The sequence below is a fragment of the Rhamphochromis longiceps genome, linkage group LG17 (assembly GCF_057381845.1).
Source record: "Rhamphochromis longiceps isolate RC_006_pf linkage group LG17, R_longiceps_female_GT1.1, whole genome shotgun sequence".
NCBI classification, from domain to species: domain Eukaryota; kingdom Metazoa; phylum Chordata; class Actinopteri; order Cichliformes; family Cichlidae; genus Rhamphochromis; species Rhamphochromis longiceps.
In genome coordinates, this window is record NC_140573.1 from 8887260 (window position 1) to 8909273 (window position 22014).

The 22014-nt window shown below is 41.9% G+C and overlaps 1 protein-coding gene across 1 annotated transcript in view; it reads left to right on the forward strand.

Moving 5' to 3' along the window:
• syde2 (synapse defective 1, Rho GTPase, homolog 2 (C. elegans)) overlaps window positions 1-22014 on the forward strand; it is a 47595-nt gene that overhangs the window by 20456 nt on the left and 5125 nt on the right. The window contains exons 4-7 of the mRNA XM_085385810.1: window positions 1700-2835; window positions 8707-8833; window positions 19247-19428; window positions 20108-20339. Coding sequence (XP_085241936.1) covers window positions 1700-2835; window positions 8707-8833; window positions 19247-19428; window positions 20108-20339 — 1677 coding nt within the window. The remainder of the gene's footprint in view (window positions 1-1699; window positions 2836-8706; window positions 8834-19246; window positions 19429-20107; window positions 20340-22014) is intronic.

Sequence of the window (22014 nt, forward strand, 5' to 3'; positions counted from 1 at the left end):
AGTAATTAGCCAAAACTACATTAGTGGCTTAAACAAGGAGTCTCAACTCAATACAATATAGTGTGAATGGGTTGAATAGCTTCTCAGTGCCAACACTGAGGAGCTATTCACTCGTGTTGCTTAATATCTAGGCCAGATCTAAAAACACTCATCAAAAGACCTTCAAAAAGTAAATTCCTTCTCTGAATCATGTGTTTCAGCTTTAATCTTCCATGACCCATGCAGTGAGGTATCAGCTCTTTAGTTAAAAAAGGCAGGTAAGCCATGGAGGAAATCTTGTTAAAGGAGTGCTGAAAGCAGAAAATAGTTATGTAAGTCAGGTTCAAGCTTCCTGTAGGGCAGACTAGGCAGGATGCTCATAATTTGACATATTCCACTTTAATCACTCAAATCGTAGCTGACTCTGTGTCAGCTCGTTCCGTTTTTTTGCCAGGTAGATTTTTGGGGCTTGGAAGATTACAGTGTGTTTGGCTGTGGGGACCTGAATTCAAACCAATAGAAAGAATATACAAATGGGCTGTTGTCAGTACAAGAAAGTGTTCAAAATTCAAATGAACTATGAATCAGATTCCTGGATCTGAAATGGGTGGCTTGTGTTGTGAGTTCCTAATAGCAGAGCCTGCAGCTAATTCTTTTGGGGTTTTTGTCAGTCATTGGCATTGCTTTCAGATACAGTCAGCTATTTCAACCAAGAAGGCTCAGACAGACCCAGAGGACAGAAAGGAGACAGAGCGACTGATGTTAGTACCAATGACTGGTAGGGAATAACTGTTTAAGTTTATAGCAAGTAAAGAGACCAAAAATGGTAACTGGTAACACATTAGCCTTAACAGCTGTGTCCGTATTGAACTTAAATTCTACTGCAAATTCTCCAAAATAGACCAAAATATTTGAATTATTTGCCATACAAGAAAATCATGATGAAAGCTTAAGTCCTGTAGACTAAACAGTGGTTGTCAGACACTCTATAGACACAGAAATCTTCATGTTCATTTAGACATCAAGGTAGGCGAGAGCTGCCTACAAGGTCAACCCCAAATGGATATCTTCCAGCTTGAATAATGACTGAGTAATTCTACCTCAGCCCTGAAGCAGCTGGTGTCTCCGGAAAGACATTTCCCTGCTTTTCTTTCTTTTGGAAGCGTAATGAGATTCCACTAAAATTTCCATCGTGCTTAGTTGAATTAATACAATATATTGCAAAGAGACCTCAGAAAGATATTAAAATTTTTAATATTACATCCGTTTCAGCAACCCTTTTCATCATAACCGTTAATTATCTTGAACATAGCTTGGGTCTACATATATAGACTGTAGCTGTATTATAAAGTGCTGAAGTGTTTATATGAAGCGTTGCCTCCCATATGTGTCTTTCACTGGATTACTGGGTTTCATGTAAACCTAATCACTTGATGATGTGCTGTGAGGGTGTAGCACTTTCCTGTAAATTATGGTTCACGCCTTTGATTTTAAAGATTTTTTTTCCTGTCTATATCTAAGTAAAATTATCCTGGGGAACCAGTAACCTAAAGAATTTGTGACTGATGGTTACCTGTCTATTTCTTTCAATACTACACAAACTCTGCACTCCCTATTCCTGCACCTGTGTGGTACCAATACAACCTTAATGACTAAATAAACATGAAAATACAAAGAAAGAATAATCACATTTTCTCTTGTCCTGTCATTTCCTTTGTAGATTGTCTTGACCTGCCCAACACCGCCAGCTTTTCACCTCCCTCCAGCCCAAACCCGGCCAAGAAGAGCAGCTCAATCAACTGGTCGTTCCCAGACAAGATCAAGTCCCCACGTACCGTCAGGAAGATCTCCATGAAGATGAAGAAACTCCCAGAGCTAAGCCGTAAGCTCAGCGTCAAGGGGACCCAAAACAACAGCAGCAGCAATGGAAGCAGTCAGCTAGAACCGAGGGCCCATTCTCCAAAAGCAAATGGCAGCGGGTCAGAGGTTGTCTTGCAGACTTCAGGGCCTCCTCGGTTAGCTTCATCTGGGGGTGGGCAGGCTAGCCGTAATGTGATCTCACGCTACCACCTGGATAGCAGTGTGTCCACACAGCACAGCTTTTATAAGAAGAAAAGCAGTGGTAGCTCAAAGTCTGCCAGTAAAGGTGGCTACCTCAGCGATGGTGACTCGCCAGAGCTGGTGGCCAAATCTGGCAAACATGGGTCTGGAGAGGGGAAGGGAGGAAAAGGCAAGGATACAGAAGGAGGAGGTGGAAACTCCAGAATCAACGGCACAGAGCTGGACATTGATGCTTTCCGTCATTACAGCTTCTCAGAGCAGCCCAAGTGCAGCCAGTACATCTCAGGACTGATGAGTCTGCATTTTTATGGAGCAGAGGACCTCAAACCCCCACGTATTGACTCTAGAGATGTCTACTGTGCCATCCAGGTGGACTCGGTTAACAAAGCACGAACCGCTCTCCTCACCTGCCGAACAACCTTTTTAGATATGGACCACACCTTCAACATTGAGCTGGAGAATGCCCAACATCTGAAGCTGGTAGTGTTCAGCTGGGAGCCCACACCCAGACGCAACCGTGTTTGCTGCCATGGCACAGTGGTACTGCCTGCTCTCTTCAGAGTGACACGTTCCCACCAGCTGGCGGTAAAGCTGGAGCCACGTGGAGTTATCTATGTCAAGCTGAGTCTGATGGAGCAGTGGCAGAACTCATTGAACGGTGGTCCAGATGGAGACAGGGAGCCACAGGTGTTTGGTGTGGAGGTGTGGCGAGTGGTGGAGAGGGAAAATTCAGGACTGATGGTACCACTTCTTATAAGCAAATGCATCAATGAAATCGAGAAGAGAGGCTGTCAGGTGAGTGTAATTCTGTTCTCGTTTTCCCCAAATAATTTTTGTCAAAAAAATAAGAATAAAAGTACAATATCTCTGTTTTGAAACATGCTTATATATATATAGTCTAATCCTCTTCTCTAATGAGTCAGATTCATTTTTAAATAAGGCTGGTAATGTCCAATTTTAGAAATAATTTTTAAAATAGGAGGGAAAGAATGGCTGGAGGAATAATTCCACATTCACAGCATCTTTTTAGCTCCATGAAATGAGCACACACCCTGCAGCCATCAGGAAGGCTCAATAACTGGCATGAACTGAATGGACAGAGGAGACGTAGCACACTTAATGATGTCACGGAGTTTCTGGCTTCCTGAGGCAACTGGCTCTTTTATTCAGGGAAAGAGGCTCAGAGTTAAGAGGTTGCTGTAGTCATAGCAGGAGTGACAGAGGAAATGAGAGTTCATGAGGCCTTTGACAGCCAGCATAGAGAGAGCACAAAGAGGAAGAAGCGTTTCTCCTAATTAGAACTGAGACAGCAGCAATAATAACGTCTGACCACTGTTTTTGGCTCATCACTCTAGAGGGGCATGCAAGGGCCAATGGTAGTGCCTTGCTTGCCCCTCTAGAGTGTTCTTGACTGATCTCTCTAGAGGGGCATGCAAGGTTCAATAGGCAAACTTTTGGTGCCTGTGCATTATATTAGACTCTGTCTTCTACCACCTACGGCAGTACAGCAGAAGTAGTAGCAGCAAACCTTCCAATTTATAATAAATTGGAGAAATTTATTCATTTGAGCTCCAGTAAACAGTTTTTTACTCTCCATCTCCAGTAAGCCTGTGGCTTAAAACTTAAGGTTGCATATTAGCAACACGTCTGAAAGCCTGACTGGTGGTTGAATTGCACTGACATTTAAACAGGAAGAGAAATACAGCTCTCAATCACCTACAGCTTCGTTTTAGTCTTCTTTTTTAACTTTTCACTTTCTGTGAGTCAGACAGTGTTAAAGTGCAGTGTTAAATTGGTTTAGGGATATTTGTGCGGTATACACAAATATAAGATGTGAGTCTGATGGTAAGCACTGCCTCATTCACTCTGTAATTCTGTGCTGTGATATCAGTCTCTGCTTCTCCTTCACTCAGTCTGACAGTGTTTGTCGTCTGTCCCTCGCAGCTGTTTTGCTGCCTTTGTTTCTTCACAAAGATGCAGAGCAGCCTTTGTACATGCTATCAGGCTGAGATCAAGTGTAAGGGCTCCTCCAGGCTGCAGGCAGATAGAGTTCACGATGAGGATGACACCAGATCCCAGAGGAATTTGCAGGTTGTGTCACCAAAGCACGTATGGCTAGATGTGTAGCATTGCGCCTTTTCAAATGGCTTCATGGAGACTTTCTCTCAAAGTCTCTTAGAATTGTGTGTCCTCTGGGCTTCTGCGAGATGCTGGTTGTTTGTGAGTGTTTTGAAAAGACTGCAACTCATGCTATGTATGGGAGCACTCAGAGTGCTTTAAAGACAGGGGGATGTGTTTTTAAAAAGAGCTTTTATACATGTCATATATGATGCACACAGATATTGGGACATGTTAGGAGCAGCTATTCAGATGCATGCCTTTATACAGAACAGAAGGGTTTTTTTAAACAGACTTTTCATTTAATCATTGTGACTTCATCTGTCCTTTAAAGGCAGTGCCTTGGAGCTTTCATACATAGATCTTGATTACGTAATTGTTCCATGAAGATTCTTTTCGAAAATGACAGTTTATGTCATCTAGCAGTGATGATATAAGCAACAATCTTACTTATGCTATCTTAACTGGTTATTCAGTTCTTAACTGCTTATTGATTCAGGGTTGTGGAGGCCGATCCCATGAGTGAGAGGCAGAGTGAGACAGATTTTCTGATGCTGTTGTCTGACTTCCATTCTCAATGAATGAATGAATCGACAAGCTCTTTTTTATACTTGACATGACAAGAAAAACCCTTCTACAACTTGAGATGTACCTTTTAAGAGCATTTTTTTTTTTTTTGCTTTAAGTGATTTTATTTTCTCAGTGGATGATGGTAAATTTACACAACAGTCTTTAACTGTGTGCTTCCTTAATACTTCCTTCAATCCACACTCAAGGCCCAGAAGCTGGAAATATTAAGACACTTTGTTTTGACACAAGTGTTGTAATTATTGTGGCTAAGAGACTCAATTATGAGAGCAGCATAAAGTTTACTACTTCATGTTCTCCCTATGCATGGATATTTCTTCTACGGGCATGCCGGCTTCCTCCCATAGCTCAAAGACATGCATGCTTGGAAAATTAATGTTTCTAAAATTTTTAGGTGTAAATGTGGGCGAGTGGTGGTTGTGTGTCTCTCTGTGTTAGCCATGTAACAGACTCGTAATCTGTCTAGGGTGTACACAACAATCTGTGATAGGTGAGACAGGCTCTATCCCTACCATGACCCCGAATTCAACAAGCTGTTGTGAAAGTTTCGATCTTTTTGTGCTTTAATTATTCGTATTACTTAGTATTGATTAATACTATGTCACACACATGAAATGTCAGTAGGTATTTTTCACAATTACGTTTATATTTTATAAACAAAAAAATATTACTGATTGCTGACTGCCTGATAAAATAATTAGCATATTAAGTTTTGCCCATGTCATCTCCCATCATGTGTGTGTCTTTGTATGCAGAGAATACGCCCACATAAATACCCTAAAGTCAATTAAATGCACTTTTCTTTCTGTCCTTTAACTCTTTGTTGTTTAAAATATTAAAGATATTCCTAAACCAAGAAAAAAAGCTTCTGACCCCTCCACATCACCAGACATCATCTTTCCTCTGGATCTCATTTCTACATATAGGGTTGGCTAGTGGTGCCTGTTGTGCTGCCCAGAGGCCACAGTTCTTAAGTCCTTTTTTTGCTAACAGCTGTTCCCCGCCTGCACTCAGCTCTGCCCCAAAGAGAGAGCCTTCGCTTTTTTGTTTTTTTTTTGTTTTTTTCTGAATGGACTTGTTGTTCATTGTGCCCAGTGACTTCTGTTTACTCGCATACAAAGCCAAATCCCTGCCTAATCTGTCCTCCTCACTCCCTCTCGTGTGAGGTTTAGAAAAACGCTGCTGGACTCGACGAGGAGAGTTCACAAATAGCTGCTCTGGAGGGATGGGGGAGACATTATAGCGCTCCTACGCTGGAGCCCGGAAAGGCCGGCGGTGTGTGTGCAAGTGTGTTTTGTGAGGAACCGGACCCAACCCGCCATTCACAGCCCACTGATTTAACACGTTTCCAGGGCAACCACACCAGTTGGTCTGCTATGCCACATACCAGACAGACACATGTAGGAGAAATTATGGTATGTCTGTAGCCGGGCCTAATCCCAGCATAACAAGGAGAGCGCTGGTGCCGAGTTACAAACATCAGATGTCTCAAGTTTCTTTAGGTCACAGTCTGGAGCCTTAGGTAAAGAAACATAAATGCTTTATAGCTTAGTCCTTTCATTTTTAATGCTGAGCTGTCACTTGGGTTTTAGAAGATCTCAGTGTTTATCCATTCATTCATGAGGATGTCAACTCTAAGATCATTTCACTTTGCCAGCTAATTTAGTGTCATGTATTACTGTTAGGTTTCATAAAGAGAAAATGGTCCAGGAAAATGGTCCTCAACATGTTGTCTCCAGAGTGGGAGGTTAATTTTGCTTTTACGATACTGTGTTTAAGTCTTTACTTTTGCAATTGTCAGTTTTGTGGAAATGATTTATTACAGCAGCAGAATATCATGAGAGACTCATCAGGCTCATGACTGTTGCAAATATGTTAGGATAATGTTATGTGGAGTGATGAGTATGCATAGCTCTGGGGTCCACAGGTGCACATATATAGTAGAAGTATAACTTGTGGTGGAATAAAACCTTTTTAAATCTTATTTTTGGTACAAAGTGACCTTTGTTGACTGATAACAATGATTCTGTACATGCAGTGTTTACGTCCTGGTGACCACTAAAGTAAAAGTTTATGAATAGCTTTGTGTTTTCTCAGATAGGGTTTTAGAAGTAACTACCTGGAGGTGTTGCCAAATGGCTCCAAAGAGGTGAGACTTGCATCTTAAAGTGTTTTTGACACAGTCCAGCTCAGGCAGACTGCCTGAACAGGCTTTTCTCCTTTTTCATTCCAGTCTATAAATGATCTAATTGTCTTATTACAGATGAAAAGTTAATAAGGGAGGAAATGCACATTTAGTCCCTTTATTCCACTAAGGGGTTTTGCAGTGACATCCCTCTTCCTCTGGTTTGACTGTCAATACATAGTGCTGGATTGAGCAGAGCTAAGACGCAGTAAGCAGAGGGCCAAACACTGGACAGTTGAATTGAAGCATGAGACATAATAGTGACTTATATTGAATCCTTTAAATTTGGCTAAATGTGGTAAAATAGGATATTGGCCTAAGTCTTCATTAAAAAAAAAAGAAAAAAAGAACAAAAACCAAGAAGACTTACTCTTTCATTGTTAGTTTAAGGCACTTTTGTTTCATTATTTACTCCAAACGTTGTGTGTGCATCAATGAATGGGCTGAATGGAAGGATTTCTAACAGCGATACAAATATTTGGTGATTTAAAAACGAAATATTCTGATATACCAAACAGAATCAAATCAGATCCCTAACTTTTGATATGTGTAGTTATTTATTTAGTCATTTATTTACTCAGATCAGTTTCCTGTGTGTTGCCAAAAATGAAGGTACTCAGAGCTCTCTCTCTCTCGTGAACAAACTATGAAACATTAACACTCCTAAAATTATTGAAGGGTGTTTCTCTTCTTTGCTGTTTAAATTCTTATTTGCTGATGTCGAGATGGCCACCTCTGAATTGATATTCTAGACTTGTAGTTTCTGTAAGTTTGTTTGCATACTCTCTCTATTACAGTTAGATGGTAAAGACCCATTGCTAAAGATTCATTAGCATAATGCTTTCTTTCATTGAGATTTAGGGGTTGTCGTGTTTTCCTCTTAGGATGCTGCAAGCTGGTTTGAGCCCTGGGGCTGTATTTTACCCATTTGTGGTATAGTGGCTAACCATAGCAAACTTTAAATAGATACTGCTGTTGACAACAGAGACTCAGTCTTCTGACTATAAAAGCTGAAACTACAAGCAATAAATGTGCTTTTGCGGTGTTCTGTAAATTCAAGCATTTGACGACTGGGCCTTATTAGCTCATGTTGGCTTTTGTTATCAAATTCTAGACTGATAAAGATAGACACAGAGACAGTTGGCTGACTTTTAAGGTGCTGTCTCCAACCATGTTTCAGAGAGTGCCAGTACTTTAGTGGTCATTCATTTCAGATTTATTTGTCTCGCCTACATTTCTCTCATGGCTTTACTGGATAGCAGCCTCTACACACAAACATGCAATATGTGTTCAGAATAACTGGAAAAGGAGTGAAAGAATTAAACTATGGATACAGTGGATCCAAAATCACAATAATAAAAAGTGCATAAAGATGCTAGTGTAAAGTAACTGAAAGTAGAGGGGAAAAGATAATATAGGGAACGTGTTAAGTTTAAGGTTTTCTGTTAGTCCAGCATTTCTTTGTTACATCAAGTCATCTTCCTGTGTCTTTAAAAAAGTGAGTGCTTATAGTGTTATTAGAAACATATACATTTTTGGTTTTTGGTCAGTTGTTAAATTGAGGCGCCCTTTTCTGGAGATAAAACAGACTGGTGTTTGTGACGTGTGAGTTTTCTGAGAAAGTACTTATGGCTGCCTTCCAGGACATTATCTGAGTGCAGACGTAGAACTTGATCGATGAGGCTGTAAAAATGTCTACGTCGCTGTCAACTGTTTGACTCTCGAGCCATGCGTGTTTATTTGACCTACTTGTGTGTGTGTGTTTATGTTACCAGGTGGTGGGTCTCTACCGTCTGTGTGGTTCGGCAGCAGTAAAGAAGGAGCTGCGTGAGGCGTTTGAGAGAGACAGCCACGCTGTGGAGCTGTGCGAAAACACGTATCCAGACATAAACGTCATTACAGGTAAAATGATCACCAGGAAACAGAGAAGATGCCAACAAGGCATAAGATTACTAAACACACTTAGTTTAATTACAAGGGTGTTATTCAAACCTGACAAAGTTTCCAGAGAGCACTGGTGTGTTTTGGTCTGTTTATCTGTAAATTACCTTCTTACTTATACTTAGCAGGATAGTTACAAAATGAGCAATGTATGCAGTTTCTAATTTAAAAAGAGACTGAACAGGATTTTTGAAAACCAGTTCTTCAGTTTTCACTCACAAAACCCAAGTAAAAATCCACAAGTGACCATATTTGGACAGGAATTTGAAATGCTAAGCTATGAGCTAATGCTTGCTTGCTTAGTTAGCAAGCATTTGTAGCATGAATATGTACATTACAAAGATAGTGCTACCTGCTAATAACCGCTAAATAAATGTTAGTCAAAAATGCAGTTTTACTCAACTTACATGAGTACATTTAGTCCCACAGCAATTATTTGATAGAAAATTACATCAAAAATGTTCCAGAAGGCAACAGATTACTTATAGTAGCTGAGGCAGCTATTAACTACACCTGCTGGTTCAATTCAAAACAGCCACGCCCTTAATAACAATGGCAAAAATACCTTAATACAATTTAAACAGGCAAATTATAGACAAATTCACAACCCTGCATATGTATGGCAAAGCTAAAAATTCACGATAGAGACCAAAACATTTTTTTTTAACAGGACAATGAAAATGTTTATTTCTGCTGTAAAGTTGGGCAATTTAACATTTAATAATTTTCTGTCTGCCTCAAGTGGCCAATAAAGGAATCTCAGTTTTGGCACTACCACAATTTCTTACTTTTCCAATCCCTTGGAAGCTTAATAACTAAATAAAATGCCCACTTTTCTATAACAAGTTGCAGTTAATATTGAGTAAAATAAGGGTGGAGAAATGACTAAGGACTAGGAACAACTAACAATGAAGTTAACAGACAGCTGTTAACTGCTTCTATAGCTGTCATTAAGTAAATACTAACCACAAACCTAAAACTGGCATCTCTAATAGGCATCTCATTTAATCATTTGACATGTACACATGACTCCCAGTAAAACAAGAAAAATACAATTCATGAGAGTTTTTACTCATGGAACAAAACTAACAAAAACAAATGGGGTGTTAATGTAATGGAGTCCAGCTTCAGTATTGATCCACTGCAATACATTTTCCTGAATGTAGCCATGGCGAATAGGTCAGCACCTGTGTATATCTTATAAGAATCTATGTGTGTGTGTATCAAATCCCTGCAACATAAAGATCAGTGTGAGAGGAAGGGCCACACACACACACACACACACACACACACACACACACACACACACACACACACACACACACACACACACACACACACACACACACAAAGTCAAACAAATCAGATCATTGCACGCATTCGGACTGTTCTTTCAGTTTTTGTGCTTTGGACCTTGTAAATCACGTCAAATGTGGGGATTTTTATCTTGTCAAATGCAAAAAAGTCCCCCTGAAGCTGTTTGACTGTCCAACAAGCAGAACTGCAAACCTTACATTTCTAATTTAAACTCCATTCAGATTCCTGTCAGCTGAATTTCTTTTCTGCTCTGTTGCTCCCTTGAAATGAAAAATGGAAACAGTGAGCACATCTCACAAAAAGAAACCCCAAAATCAGCTGTGGCATTGAATTGAGTATTACTTCTAAAAGTGTAGCAGATTTGGGGAGATGGGGAGGGGGCGGCAAAGTTGTAGAAAATGACTTGGTCATGATTTTTTTTTTCTTCCACAAAAGGAGGAAAGGACCATGGAAACCCCTGGGCATTTTAGGGGCTGCTGTTGGTTTTGGGGAGAGGCCCTGTATAGGCGTCGTCCTATCATGCCTGCTTTGATCCACATGCGTTTGCATGGCAGGGCAAAGCACACAGTTAACAGTTGAGCGGGTTAGAAAAAAGGATTGTTGGTTTTTGCTCGCTGCCTAAATTTGCTCTGCCAGGCGAATTGCCATTGCAGATGGGTCTGAGTGAGTGGACGAGGACATAGAGAGAAAAAGAGCTGAAGATGAAGAGGTTTATGGTGTGTGCTTTAAAAAAAGCAGGGATTTCTGGGATATAGTGATCATAAGGTAAGAAAAAATAAAAGAAAGGATAAAAAGCACAGCAGAATAAAAAACACAATAACAGGAGTTTTAAAAGCTGATTGTAGCATTGTTATATTATACACCCTGTTTGATTTCAATAGCCAACATACACGGAATAAAAAAACATATATTTTGCTCTAATTTTAATTCATAGTGGAAGCCTTAAACTAACCTTGGAGTCTTTTGTTATGGAGTCAGACGAGAGGCTAATTAGCGAACAGCTAATGGAGCTAAGAGGGCTGGCGCGTCGCACAGCTAATTTAAAAATGGAGGTAGTGAAAGGGATTATCCAGGGGTCAGAGTTCAATCCTAAGCTTGCAAAACATGCTCCGCGCATGGCGCTCCATTGTTTCAAATCACAGTTCTTTGCTTCACAGTATGTTTCACAAAATGCTCACATTTCATTTCATTTAAAAACAGTGTACACTTTATTAGATACACCTTGCTGCTACTGTTAGTAGTAAAGATTCAACAAGGTGCCGAAAACTTTCCTGATCCATATCGACACGATAGAGTCACACAGTTGCTGCACATCTGTGTTCTCATTCCACCACGTCCCAAAGGTGCCCAAAGTGAGAGAAAGAAACTATCCCCTACCCCATCACACCACCACGACCCTGAACCACTAATACAATGCAGGACTGACAGACTGCTCCATGCTTTTGTGTTGTTTATGCCAAATCGTGGCCCTATGAAGCAAATGTTGTGGCAGAAATTGAGATTCATTGGAGCAGGCAACATTTTCCACTGTTCTGATATCTACTTTTACTGAGTCCATCTAAAGTGTCCTGTTCTTAGCTGACATGGGTAGCATCCTGTGTGGTCCTCTGCTGCTGTAGCCCATCTCTTCAAGGTTCAACGTGCCGTGCGTACAGAGGTGACCTTGGTTGTAACCAGTGGTTATTTAAATTACTCCTGCCTCCCTATCAGTCTGGAAGAAGTCTGGCTATCATCCTCTGGCCTCTGACATCAGCATCTATTTTCAGAACTGCTCCTCACTGGATATTTTCTGGACCGTTCTCTTTAAACTCTACAAAGGCCTCTGAGCACATCCTGATGACATTCTTCTTCTTTCTTCTTGGTATCCCTTTTGTTGAAGAATGAAGGCTTCAATCAGTGGTTTGACATGATAATGGGGGGATCGGTGCCCTCTATGGTAGGCCCATATGGTAGCTTTGCCTGAAGCCCCTGCGAGTGTGCGGTTGTGAGCACCTGAACATTTTTTGCCACACATGTGTTAAATTATGATTAAATCCATCTAATAGAAGATTTTGGTCTCAACGTGGAAACAAAGTCTTGAAAGTCACTTCTCCTCTACTAATGGAACTGGTGTGTCCTCTGCCCTTTTTCATTCGGAGCACTGGCATTGATTTTTAGTCTGTGGTCTTCAATTTCCCTTGCCTGAGTCGACTTTTCCATAGCCTGCTACTCTAAATTGCCCCCAAGCCCCCCAGCACCCCCAACCCTTGCCAGTACTCCAGTGAAGACATGGAAAGTCATTAACAAGTGCCCCCTTTGTTGCCGAACAAACACAGATGGTATTTGGCTCACGCACGGGGGATTAGCTGAACCCTGGGTCGGCCGGGGAGGCAGGCAACCACTTGGTGAAGAGTTTTAGAACGGTGGGGCTGTCAGAATATTTCTTAAACTGCAGGGTGGGATTGAAAACTGGAAGCAGGCGTATTTGTGATGAATCCACGTGTACCGTGTGAGCGTGTGGTTCTAGAGTTAGAGCTGGAGTCTGCTCAGTTTTGGAAAAGTGAAAAAGTTGAAGCAGCAACTGTACATTTTGTGTTACTACATAAGGCAGTACACAAACACAAATCTCCTCTGGCCCCCCTAGTGGCGTGGGGGCGTGCGGGATAGCAGAGAAGGGGGCAGGACGGAGAACAAACCCCCTGTTTGTTCTCCAGGCGAGGCACTGACTGCAGCACTGACAAGAGGAGTGACCTTCCGCTTTGTTTGAACAAGAGGTCAAAGGTAGAGCCATGCCCCAGTGCATTGTGTCCCTTGTAGTGTTTGGTGGCATATTTGGGACACTGAAATAGTCTGAAGTGAGCAAGGAAAAAAAAAATACTTGTATCAGATTACTTTGAGGTGCTTTCAGTTTTTGTTAATGTTTTTCTTTAAGTGTTTGTTTCTGCAGTCTTTATCAGCCAAACATGTAGGTGGAGGTGGGGAAAGTATATGTAGCGCAGTGCAGATAGTGCTGGTGCAGAGCCATACCAGTCCCCCCCACCCGACAGTTGAAATCTGAGTGAAAAAGACACGCAGCGTGCGCCTGCTGTCAGCTTGCTTGTTGTCAGCTTGCTTGTTGTCAGCTTGCTTGCGACCACAGTTCTCATGCATATGTGCATATGTGCATATATGTGAGAGCTGTGTGTGTCTGTTTGCGTGAAAAAGGGCATCAACAGGGGCTAACACACAGAAGTAAACAAAGCACCGAGTCAAAGCAGGCTAATGATTTACTTGAATGGCCCCATTCTCCTCACGTCAGACAAGCCCATGTGCACATGCACGTACACAGTTTTGGCCAGTTGGCTTTTGAACTGGAAAGAGCCTAAATGTGTGTGCTGCTTTCATGTGTTGCATATCAAGAAAAACACGAGTTGTTTCGCTTCATCGGGCAGCGCTAACGTGTAACAGTCCCGCTGTTGTCGGGTCTTCCTTGCAGTGCAGGGAAGGTCAGAGGGCTCTGCATGATTTTCTGTAATAATGGCAGCAAAAAGCAAGCCAGGCGGCGCCTCCCAGCACGTATTATTTGCAGATGCAGAAAAACACAAAACAAACAAATAAAAGCTTTATTTTAGCGAGATAAGGATAAAAATATATTGCTAATTTTTGCTTCCAGACAGTCTGTTTTCGTGTGATCAAACAAGCTGATTGTGGTTATCTTTGTAACATTTTCCATAACGATTGACGAAGGGGGGGGGGGGGGGGGGAATCTTCACACAGCATTTCCGGTTAATCTGCTGCTGAAATCGGCATGCCTAGGGAAGCGTTAAAGAGAGTGAATGTGTCTTTTGTTTATATACCCTGATCAAATTCAGCTCATACCAGATTTTATACTGAACCTATGCTAGCTCACAGGCACAGGGAGGGCGTTTAATTGCAGGGCAGTTTTATGAGGGTTTAAGAGCATGCTTCCCCAGAGCGCTGTTAAAGTCTAACCCTGCTGAGTAGTATCTGTCAATGTTTTGATCTACCTGAGATTGGAGGGCTGAGATAGTAAGTTATTATCCTTGTTTGGGTATGAGCTGTTTGCCTACTAAGCATCTGCTGGCTGTCTCATAAACAGAGTGTTTCCGTATTTCTAATGCCAGGAAGTGTTGAACATTACATGTTCAGAGAAAATACTTATGGCAAGGAACAAACTTAAAAAATGTCTCAGTTTATGTTAAGCTGTCAGAATCATATTTACTGTTTTATTTTTATATTCTATATTTATTATTTTTCTATGAAGAGACACACTGTACAGAATCATAATTAAGTAATAATAATTCCTTAATGTATCATATTCAATATTTTCGGTCAAAGCTAAGTTGCTTCTAGACTTGGCTCTATGAGGCATGTTTGCCACAAATAATTGCTAACATGCTAAAACATACTTCCTATGCATTTATGTATAATGCTAACATGCTAAAATTGTGCCACATTGCACGACACTGTATATAAAAGATAGACATAGCCACAATCACCTGTTGTCGTGGTAGGTTTTTTTATCCCTCATCTGAAACTTTTGAGGAACCAAGGACACTGCACACCAACATGGTAGCAACTCGGCTCTTACAAAGAATACTCTGTTATCAGCAATTTTACTCTAATAAGACTTAAATCTATGGGCTGAGGCCACGACCTCATTAGGAAAGTGTTTACTGAGGTCGTAACCGAAATAAGCCCACTTTGGTTTGTTTTCCCAGCTTGAACATTGGAGTTTAGCATTCGGCTAAGTAAGGGATGGAACTGATTGAGAAGCTGAAGACAGGATTTATTTTACTTTAAATATGCTCAGGCTTTATTTAATATTAAAAACCTTCATTGTGAAAATACTTGAGTTAGAAATCAAGTTAGAAATAATTTTCTCATAGACCTTTGTAAGTTCTGACTTACTTGTTTCAGCCAGAGGAGTAGCCCCCTTGTGGCCATTAAAATGAAAGCAAGTTTATTAATACATTTTTTGAATACATTGCATGGTGACATGTGGATAAAAAAAAGTCAACAGTGACCATTAATGTCTTTATCAAAGTTTTGTTCAGTTGGGGGGTCTGGATCCTGTCCCAGCTGTCTCCAGTAATGGAGACAGACAGGCAACCATTCTCTCTCACGTTCACAACCCTATGTATGTTTTTATACTGTGGGAGGAAGCCATAGCATCTGGAGAAAACCCACACAGACACAGAAACATGTAAACACAGAAAGGCCCCAGAATGGATTCAAACCCTGGACCTTCTTGCTGTAAGGCACCACTGCTAACCACCACACCAAAATCCAGAGATTCTTCTGAAATTTTTAAGAAGTCACAAGTTTCATTATGGTAGCTCAGTCAGTCAGTTTTTTTATTTCTGTGGTAACATACAGAGATAAAAGGAAGCAGTTATTGTCAGCTGTTGGACAGATTTTTATTTTATTTTTTGCCTTTTTGATCACTGATTGGTTTTATTTGTGATGTAAAACAGACAATTTAAAATAGATCAGTGTTGTGTTTATGTTGGTGCTGAGTGCCACTGTGCAGATACTAATCACAATGCTAATCATAGACTTTGTACTGTAACACACTAAACTGACTTTAGATCCTCCCTCCACTCTCTAATCCAATTTATTTGTATATAACTGCAGCAAAGGAAAATAGAAAATGCACGTGTGACAGCACCTGAAACTCTGGTGCTGTTAGCTAATACTGAAACATTAGTTTGTCCACATTATTCTGATGTTCTGACGATGCTGTTTAGAAATAGACTGAAAAGTGGTAATCCTAATGCTCCCTTAAAGAGCAGATTTAGGACTTAGTGGGATTATAAAGTGAGCACGTTAAGTTGGGCCCTCTGTCCTTCTTACTGGCCCTAAGGAAGCTCATTGGATTTACTATGAATCGTACTGTAGTATGCTGTAAATAGAAGACAAGAGGCAAAAAACAAACAAGGTGGACAAGAAAAGCAGTGAAGTACGTGTTCCTTTTTATAGCACTTTAATCAGTTGTGTCACTGCTTTGGAAACAGGCTCGTGGTTGACATAGATACAGTGTCGTCTTATCTGTTGTTCTACCAAGAGCTGCTCCTCTTGCACGCTTTAGAGTCACGGCGTGTTCACTAATTGTGTCACACGTGATTTTTCCTGGATTTATTGTCCTATAATCACGCACATACAGCCACATGTTCAATAATGTGAACAACAACCCCAAGCAGTCAAACTGAACTGTTGCCACAGGGAAATGTTCCTAATGGATAAAATGTCCAAGACATGAACGCAACAGAAAAATCACAATTATTAAAGTTACTTCAGAATTTAAATGTTCCACAAATACCAACGGGTAACACTAAATGTTAAAAGACAGACTTCCACATTGTTATACACTGAGACTACCAAACTTGGAGAGGTCTTGTGAGATCCTGCGACTGGATGTTCTGGTGCTCAGTGTTCTGAAGTGCTGACCAGAGGGCAGCAGATCAAAGAGGTTGTGGCCTAGGTGTGAAAGGTCTGAAATGATTTTTGCAGCTTTTCCAGCCCTTTTTTCCTGCTCTAGAAGAGTACAGGTCCTCGAGGGTCGATCAGGGAGCACCAGTAATCCTCTCAGCAGCCCGGACTATTCTTTGTAGTCGTCTCATTTCTGATTAAGTGGCTAAGCCATATAAAACAGTTAACTGAAGGATGCAACACAGACCCAAATACAGCGCAGCAGAACTAGGACAGCAGCTCCGTTGGGAGGTTGAACTTCCTTAGGACTTTAAATACTGTGCTTCATGTCATACGTCTATGGAACCTGAAGAACCTAACCGTGGTATTTGTCTGAAATTTGAAGTTTGACTTGCATTTCTGATACATCAAACGGAAGCTTGCACAACCTCCTATCTTTATGCAGGCTTGCTTCAATCTTGGATACGTTTGAGCCCAGCAGTGTCATCCACAAACACCAGGAGCTTAACACAGGAATAAGAAGAAGTGCGTTTATTTGTCTAAATGTAGAAGAGGGGAACAAGACCTGTTGTGAAGGTGCTGGATGTGAATTTCTCTAGCTTAGCTAGCTACATCCTGTCTGTTAGAAGGTAAGAGATTCACTGACAGAGGGAGTTTGGAGGTGAGCCAGGAGAAGATGAAGCTATCCAGAAGCAGGAGCCTTGAAAAAGTCCTAAGTGGTCTCTCTTTTGGTCTTTTTGTCATGTCTCCCTCCACTGTCCCCCGACCAGTTGCAGCAACTGGCTGCCCCGCCCCGAGCTTCGTTCTGGTTTCTTCCTGTTAAAAGGGATATTTTCCTTACCACTGTCGCCAAGTGCTTCTCACCTGATTATTGTGGTTATCTCTCTATCATTGTAGGGTCTTTACCTTACAATATAAAGTGCCCGTTGTTTGTGATGTGGCACTACGTAAATAATATCAAATTTGAAAATTGAAAATTGGTTGAGGTGTTTCAGTCTGCACACACTTCCATCTTGACTGTATTTCCCACTTACATGTTTGCTGCTTGGCAAGTTAAAAAGAGTCCAGTAAGGGTTCAGCAATATGCTTGAACTGATTTCTTTGAACCCAATATGTGATGCTCAGCTGAATATGAGGTACGTGAAGAAAAAAGGTAATATATAAGGAAAATATGACCATGCGAAACAGACATGTTTCCACTGCTAATGCTAATTGTAGTAAGCCAACATAAAATAAAGAAAACAAGCAGCACCAAGCCCTTTCTGAGTTTGTCCCAAACAACAACCAAAGAAAAAAACAGTCACTCTCAGACACTACAAGAACTACGCCCGTGATATCAATGCAAATGCACCTCATACAGTAAACAGAAGACAGCAGCATATGAGCAGACACTGACACACAGCCCACAAGCTGATAGGTTTTTGGCCTCAGCTGCATATAAGATTTTTGGTAAACCTGAACGGAGCGAAGACGTTTCCCGATAAGCATGTTAGCACAAGAAGAGCAGGGATCACTGGCAATCGAAGTTGCCAACAACATGGGGAATGAGATCTCGTACTCTGGCTTCAAAAACATGTTGGAACCCAACAGCTGATAAGTCACTGAAAAACAAGGTCGCAGAGCACCAGCAGATGTAGCTGTACGAATATAAGGGTGCACAGCGTGACGGGAACAGCAGGAAACGTTTGCAGCAGTTTGTCAATGAGCAGTGTGGACTTTAGTGTGTATTCAGTGTGTTGCACATCAGAGTCATTGTATTTGTAGCCTCTTTTGCAGACATTTAATCCTGGTTTATAGACAAATGAATGCTTTTGTTGCATTAAAATAAAGGATCAGGAATTTATCAGGCTAAATTATTATTATTAGCTTAGCAGCAAAGATCTTTAAGAAAATAAAAGTATTTGTCTTGGGCGCCAATATAGCTCACCTGTATTTATCTGGTTATCCTTCATCCTTTATTCCGTTTGCACTACTTGGGAAGATAACAAATATTGCTAATTGCACAATATACCCCCCCTTCACCCTCCTGGTCTTCCTTGAAAGCTGATCCAGCTTCATGCACACAACAGAGCAGACACTCACCACAAAGATCTGTCACACGGCCAGGATCCCTTTTTTTTGTTTTAATTCCCGTCTTTGCCCCTCCTCCGTTCTCTTTATTTCTGCCTTTGATGAAAAGACATGCCAGTGATATTTCAGGGGCTTAGGGGACAGACAGCGTGGGTTTCATGTTTTCCCCCAGCTTTTGTCTGAACTTTGAGAGGCTGAAGTCACAGGTGCGAATGCGCCGTCACAGATGCCAGAGCAGACCCCACAACCCCCCGACGCTGCCGAGTCACACCCGACTCAATCTGGCCTCTCGGTAGACGCCACGGGATCACCCCGGAAAACAATGGGACCTGAATCTGCAGCCAAGAGAATGTGGCAGGTTGAGTGCTTTTAAACGAGGAGGAGAAGAAAAGCTTTTTATTTCTCGGTGACAGCGCCTCATTAAGAGGTATCGTTAGCAATTTGTCAGGTATTAAAAGTCGCCTGCGTATTTAACGGCTAGTGTAAGAACATGAAACGGGCTTGTTTGCGTGGATGTTAAACTCACTATCCTGATGCAGTTGAGTTTCTCATGCCCTGCTTTCGCTCTCTCGTCAGGAGTGCTGAAGGACTATCTACGTGAGCTGCCCTACCCTCTGATCAACAAGCAGCTATATGAGGCAGTGTTGGAGTCTATGGCTGCGAGGCCTCTGCGGATGGGAGCGTCTGGGTGTGAGAATGACCAGGCCGACTCTGAACACACCGTCAGCCTGCTGGAAAACCTGCCAGAGGTGGAGAGGGTAAGGACAATTTTAAAAAAAGTGCACATTCTTCTGCACAGGAGTTAAAGGACTGTCACAGAGGTGGCTTTGAAAGGGCATATTGTGGGTAGATAATCATGGTAATAATCATAATGCTACAGATTACCACTGTTCGGCTGATAATTGTGATGTCGTGCAGCCTTGCACCTCAAGCACTGTCATCGTATCCACAGTAGAATGACATAAAAGTGAAAACGAATAGTTGCTGAAACTCTGTATCCGTACGCTATTGGTCCAAGTGAACAGAGTCACCAGATTCATTGAAAGAAGCATGTCAATGCTTTGTGAGAATACAACTACTCTCTTAGTTTTAAAAGTGTAGCATTTGCAGTATTCTGCACTCGGCTCCTTTGCCAACACGCCTTATATTACTGATAATAATATTCCTTCTGGTTTTTTTATAAAACCTTCAGGTTTTTTTAAGATAAACTTACTGCTGCAGATGTGTCTTAAAGCAGTTTTTGGCTTTGCATCTCTACTGCTGCTGCTAGTGGTACAACTGCAACTACTAATCATAATAATAACATGTTTTATTTGTCTGGCTTTTGTGTATCTGTGTGTGTGTGTGTGTGTGTGTGTGTGTGTGTGTGTGTGTGTGTGTGTGTGTGTGTGTGTGTGTGTGTGTGTGTGTGTGTGTGTGTGTGTGTGTCTGGATCAGATGATGCTGCGGAAGCTTCTTGACCACCTGAAGCTGGTGGCATCCTACCAAGAGATGAATAAGATGACGTGCCAGAACCTAGCGGTGTGTTTCGGCCCGGTGCTGCTGAGCCAGCGTCAGGAGGCGTCCTGCCACACCAACCGAGTCTTCATCGACTCTGAGGAGCTGGCCAGCGCGCTACACTTCAAAAAGCACATCGAAGTACTGCACTACCTGCTCCAGCTCTGGCCAGGTGATTGTGACCTTTGTTTGTTTGTTTTCGTCCCGCTTTCTCTAAAGACGTTTTGAGCACATGGCGTGACTTGAAAAAGCAGCACATCTACAGTCAGGTCGTGCGCACACTGGTCTCTCTTGCCTGAGGGTCTTGTACAAATCAGTGCCAGCCCTGCGGTTCAGCTCTACAAAGGGCTGTTAAAGGGACTGGGCTGCTTTGATCCTTGAGGTTTTTCCACCACTGGCACAAGTGCAGCTGATAGCCACAGGCCACCATCTGTCGGCTCCTCAGAGATGAAACCCTCCACAAGTGCTTCATCGTGATGGGTTGAGCCAATCGGAGCCAAGCCAGTAAAGCCTCAGTGTGAACCAAACATTTGGGGCGTGGTCCCCCCCCTCCCCCTCTGTTTTTAGATAAATTAACAATCAAGGACAGTCAGCAGCAGCTTCTCTCAGCACAGGTCATCTGTCTGCCTGCACAGCTGCTCTCTGCCAGCGGCAGCTGTCTGCTTGCGGTGAGATATGGCAAAGTCCATAGATGATCCAGGAGAGGATGGAGAATGATGAGACAAGTGTGTGTGGCGTGATATTTGCATTGGTTATGGGAACTAATCTGATTTTTTTAGCTCGTGGGCTTGATTTTATGAGTTCACCACATTTCTAATAATCAAGTGAGCCATGCAGGGGCTGCTGATGCATTTAAATTCTCGAAGACTCCAAAAAAATCAAAAAATGAGCCCCTGGGCCGGGCGGACAGCTTAGTTGTTTTGTTTTGTTTTGTGGGTTTTACATATGCATGACTACCAATCCGAAACTAATCCAACTCACTATATTTTAAAATTTTTCTGAGTGCAGTGTTATTCTGTGCATTTCCATTGATACAGTTTTGAAAAAGCACATGTTCACCGTCTTTAAAAACCTTTTTCCCAATGGCTCCGACATCCTGTGAGACAGACTTTCCCTCCTGAATGATTATACAATCCTCGGAGCTCCTCCCAAGCAGCCTGCAGCTTTAACCAGATCTGCTGATGTGCGTCTGAAGACGAAGTGACTCTGCGTCTGGTTGAGCCTCTTAACTTTAACTGCATCCTCCACGTTGAACCCATTCTGTGTAAACCACTGAAGCTTAGCACCCTGCTTTACATCACCCAGAGAAGGAGCACAGAGAAAGAAATGTAAGCCAGCGGCTTAATTAGTCAGCATCTGTGAATCCTATGATTGCAGGTAGCAGAGGGGATTACATTTGGAATTTTAAAAATTAAAGCATAAAAACTGTGGTTTTTGTTGGGTTTTTTTGTTTCCCCGCAGTTGCCTTTAATGACTTATAAAGACACTGACAGAGCATTTTAGTCCAGGTTCAAGCCTTCATTTACACCCTCAGCAGTGTTTCCATTCCATCCGCTTCCCCAGTACAGAGTACAGGGCGCCTGGACTGTATAATTAAAGACATTCCTGGCTGAACCTTACCCCTCAGCCCCTGAAGCTTCACCCGTACATTTCGCAATCATTGTGGGATATTTTGAGCTGCCTCTTCACGCCTTTCATACACACATACCAAACCTTCCAAGGCATTGTCGCTCAGGCCTCCACAGCCTGACTGACACTACTTACAGGACGTGTGTGTGTGTGTGTGTGTGTGTGTGTGTGTGTGTGTGTGTGTGCGTGTGTGTGTGTGTGTGTGTGTGTGTGTGTGT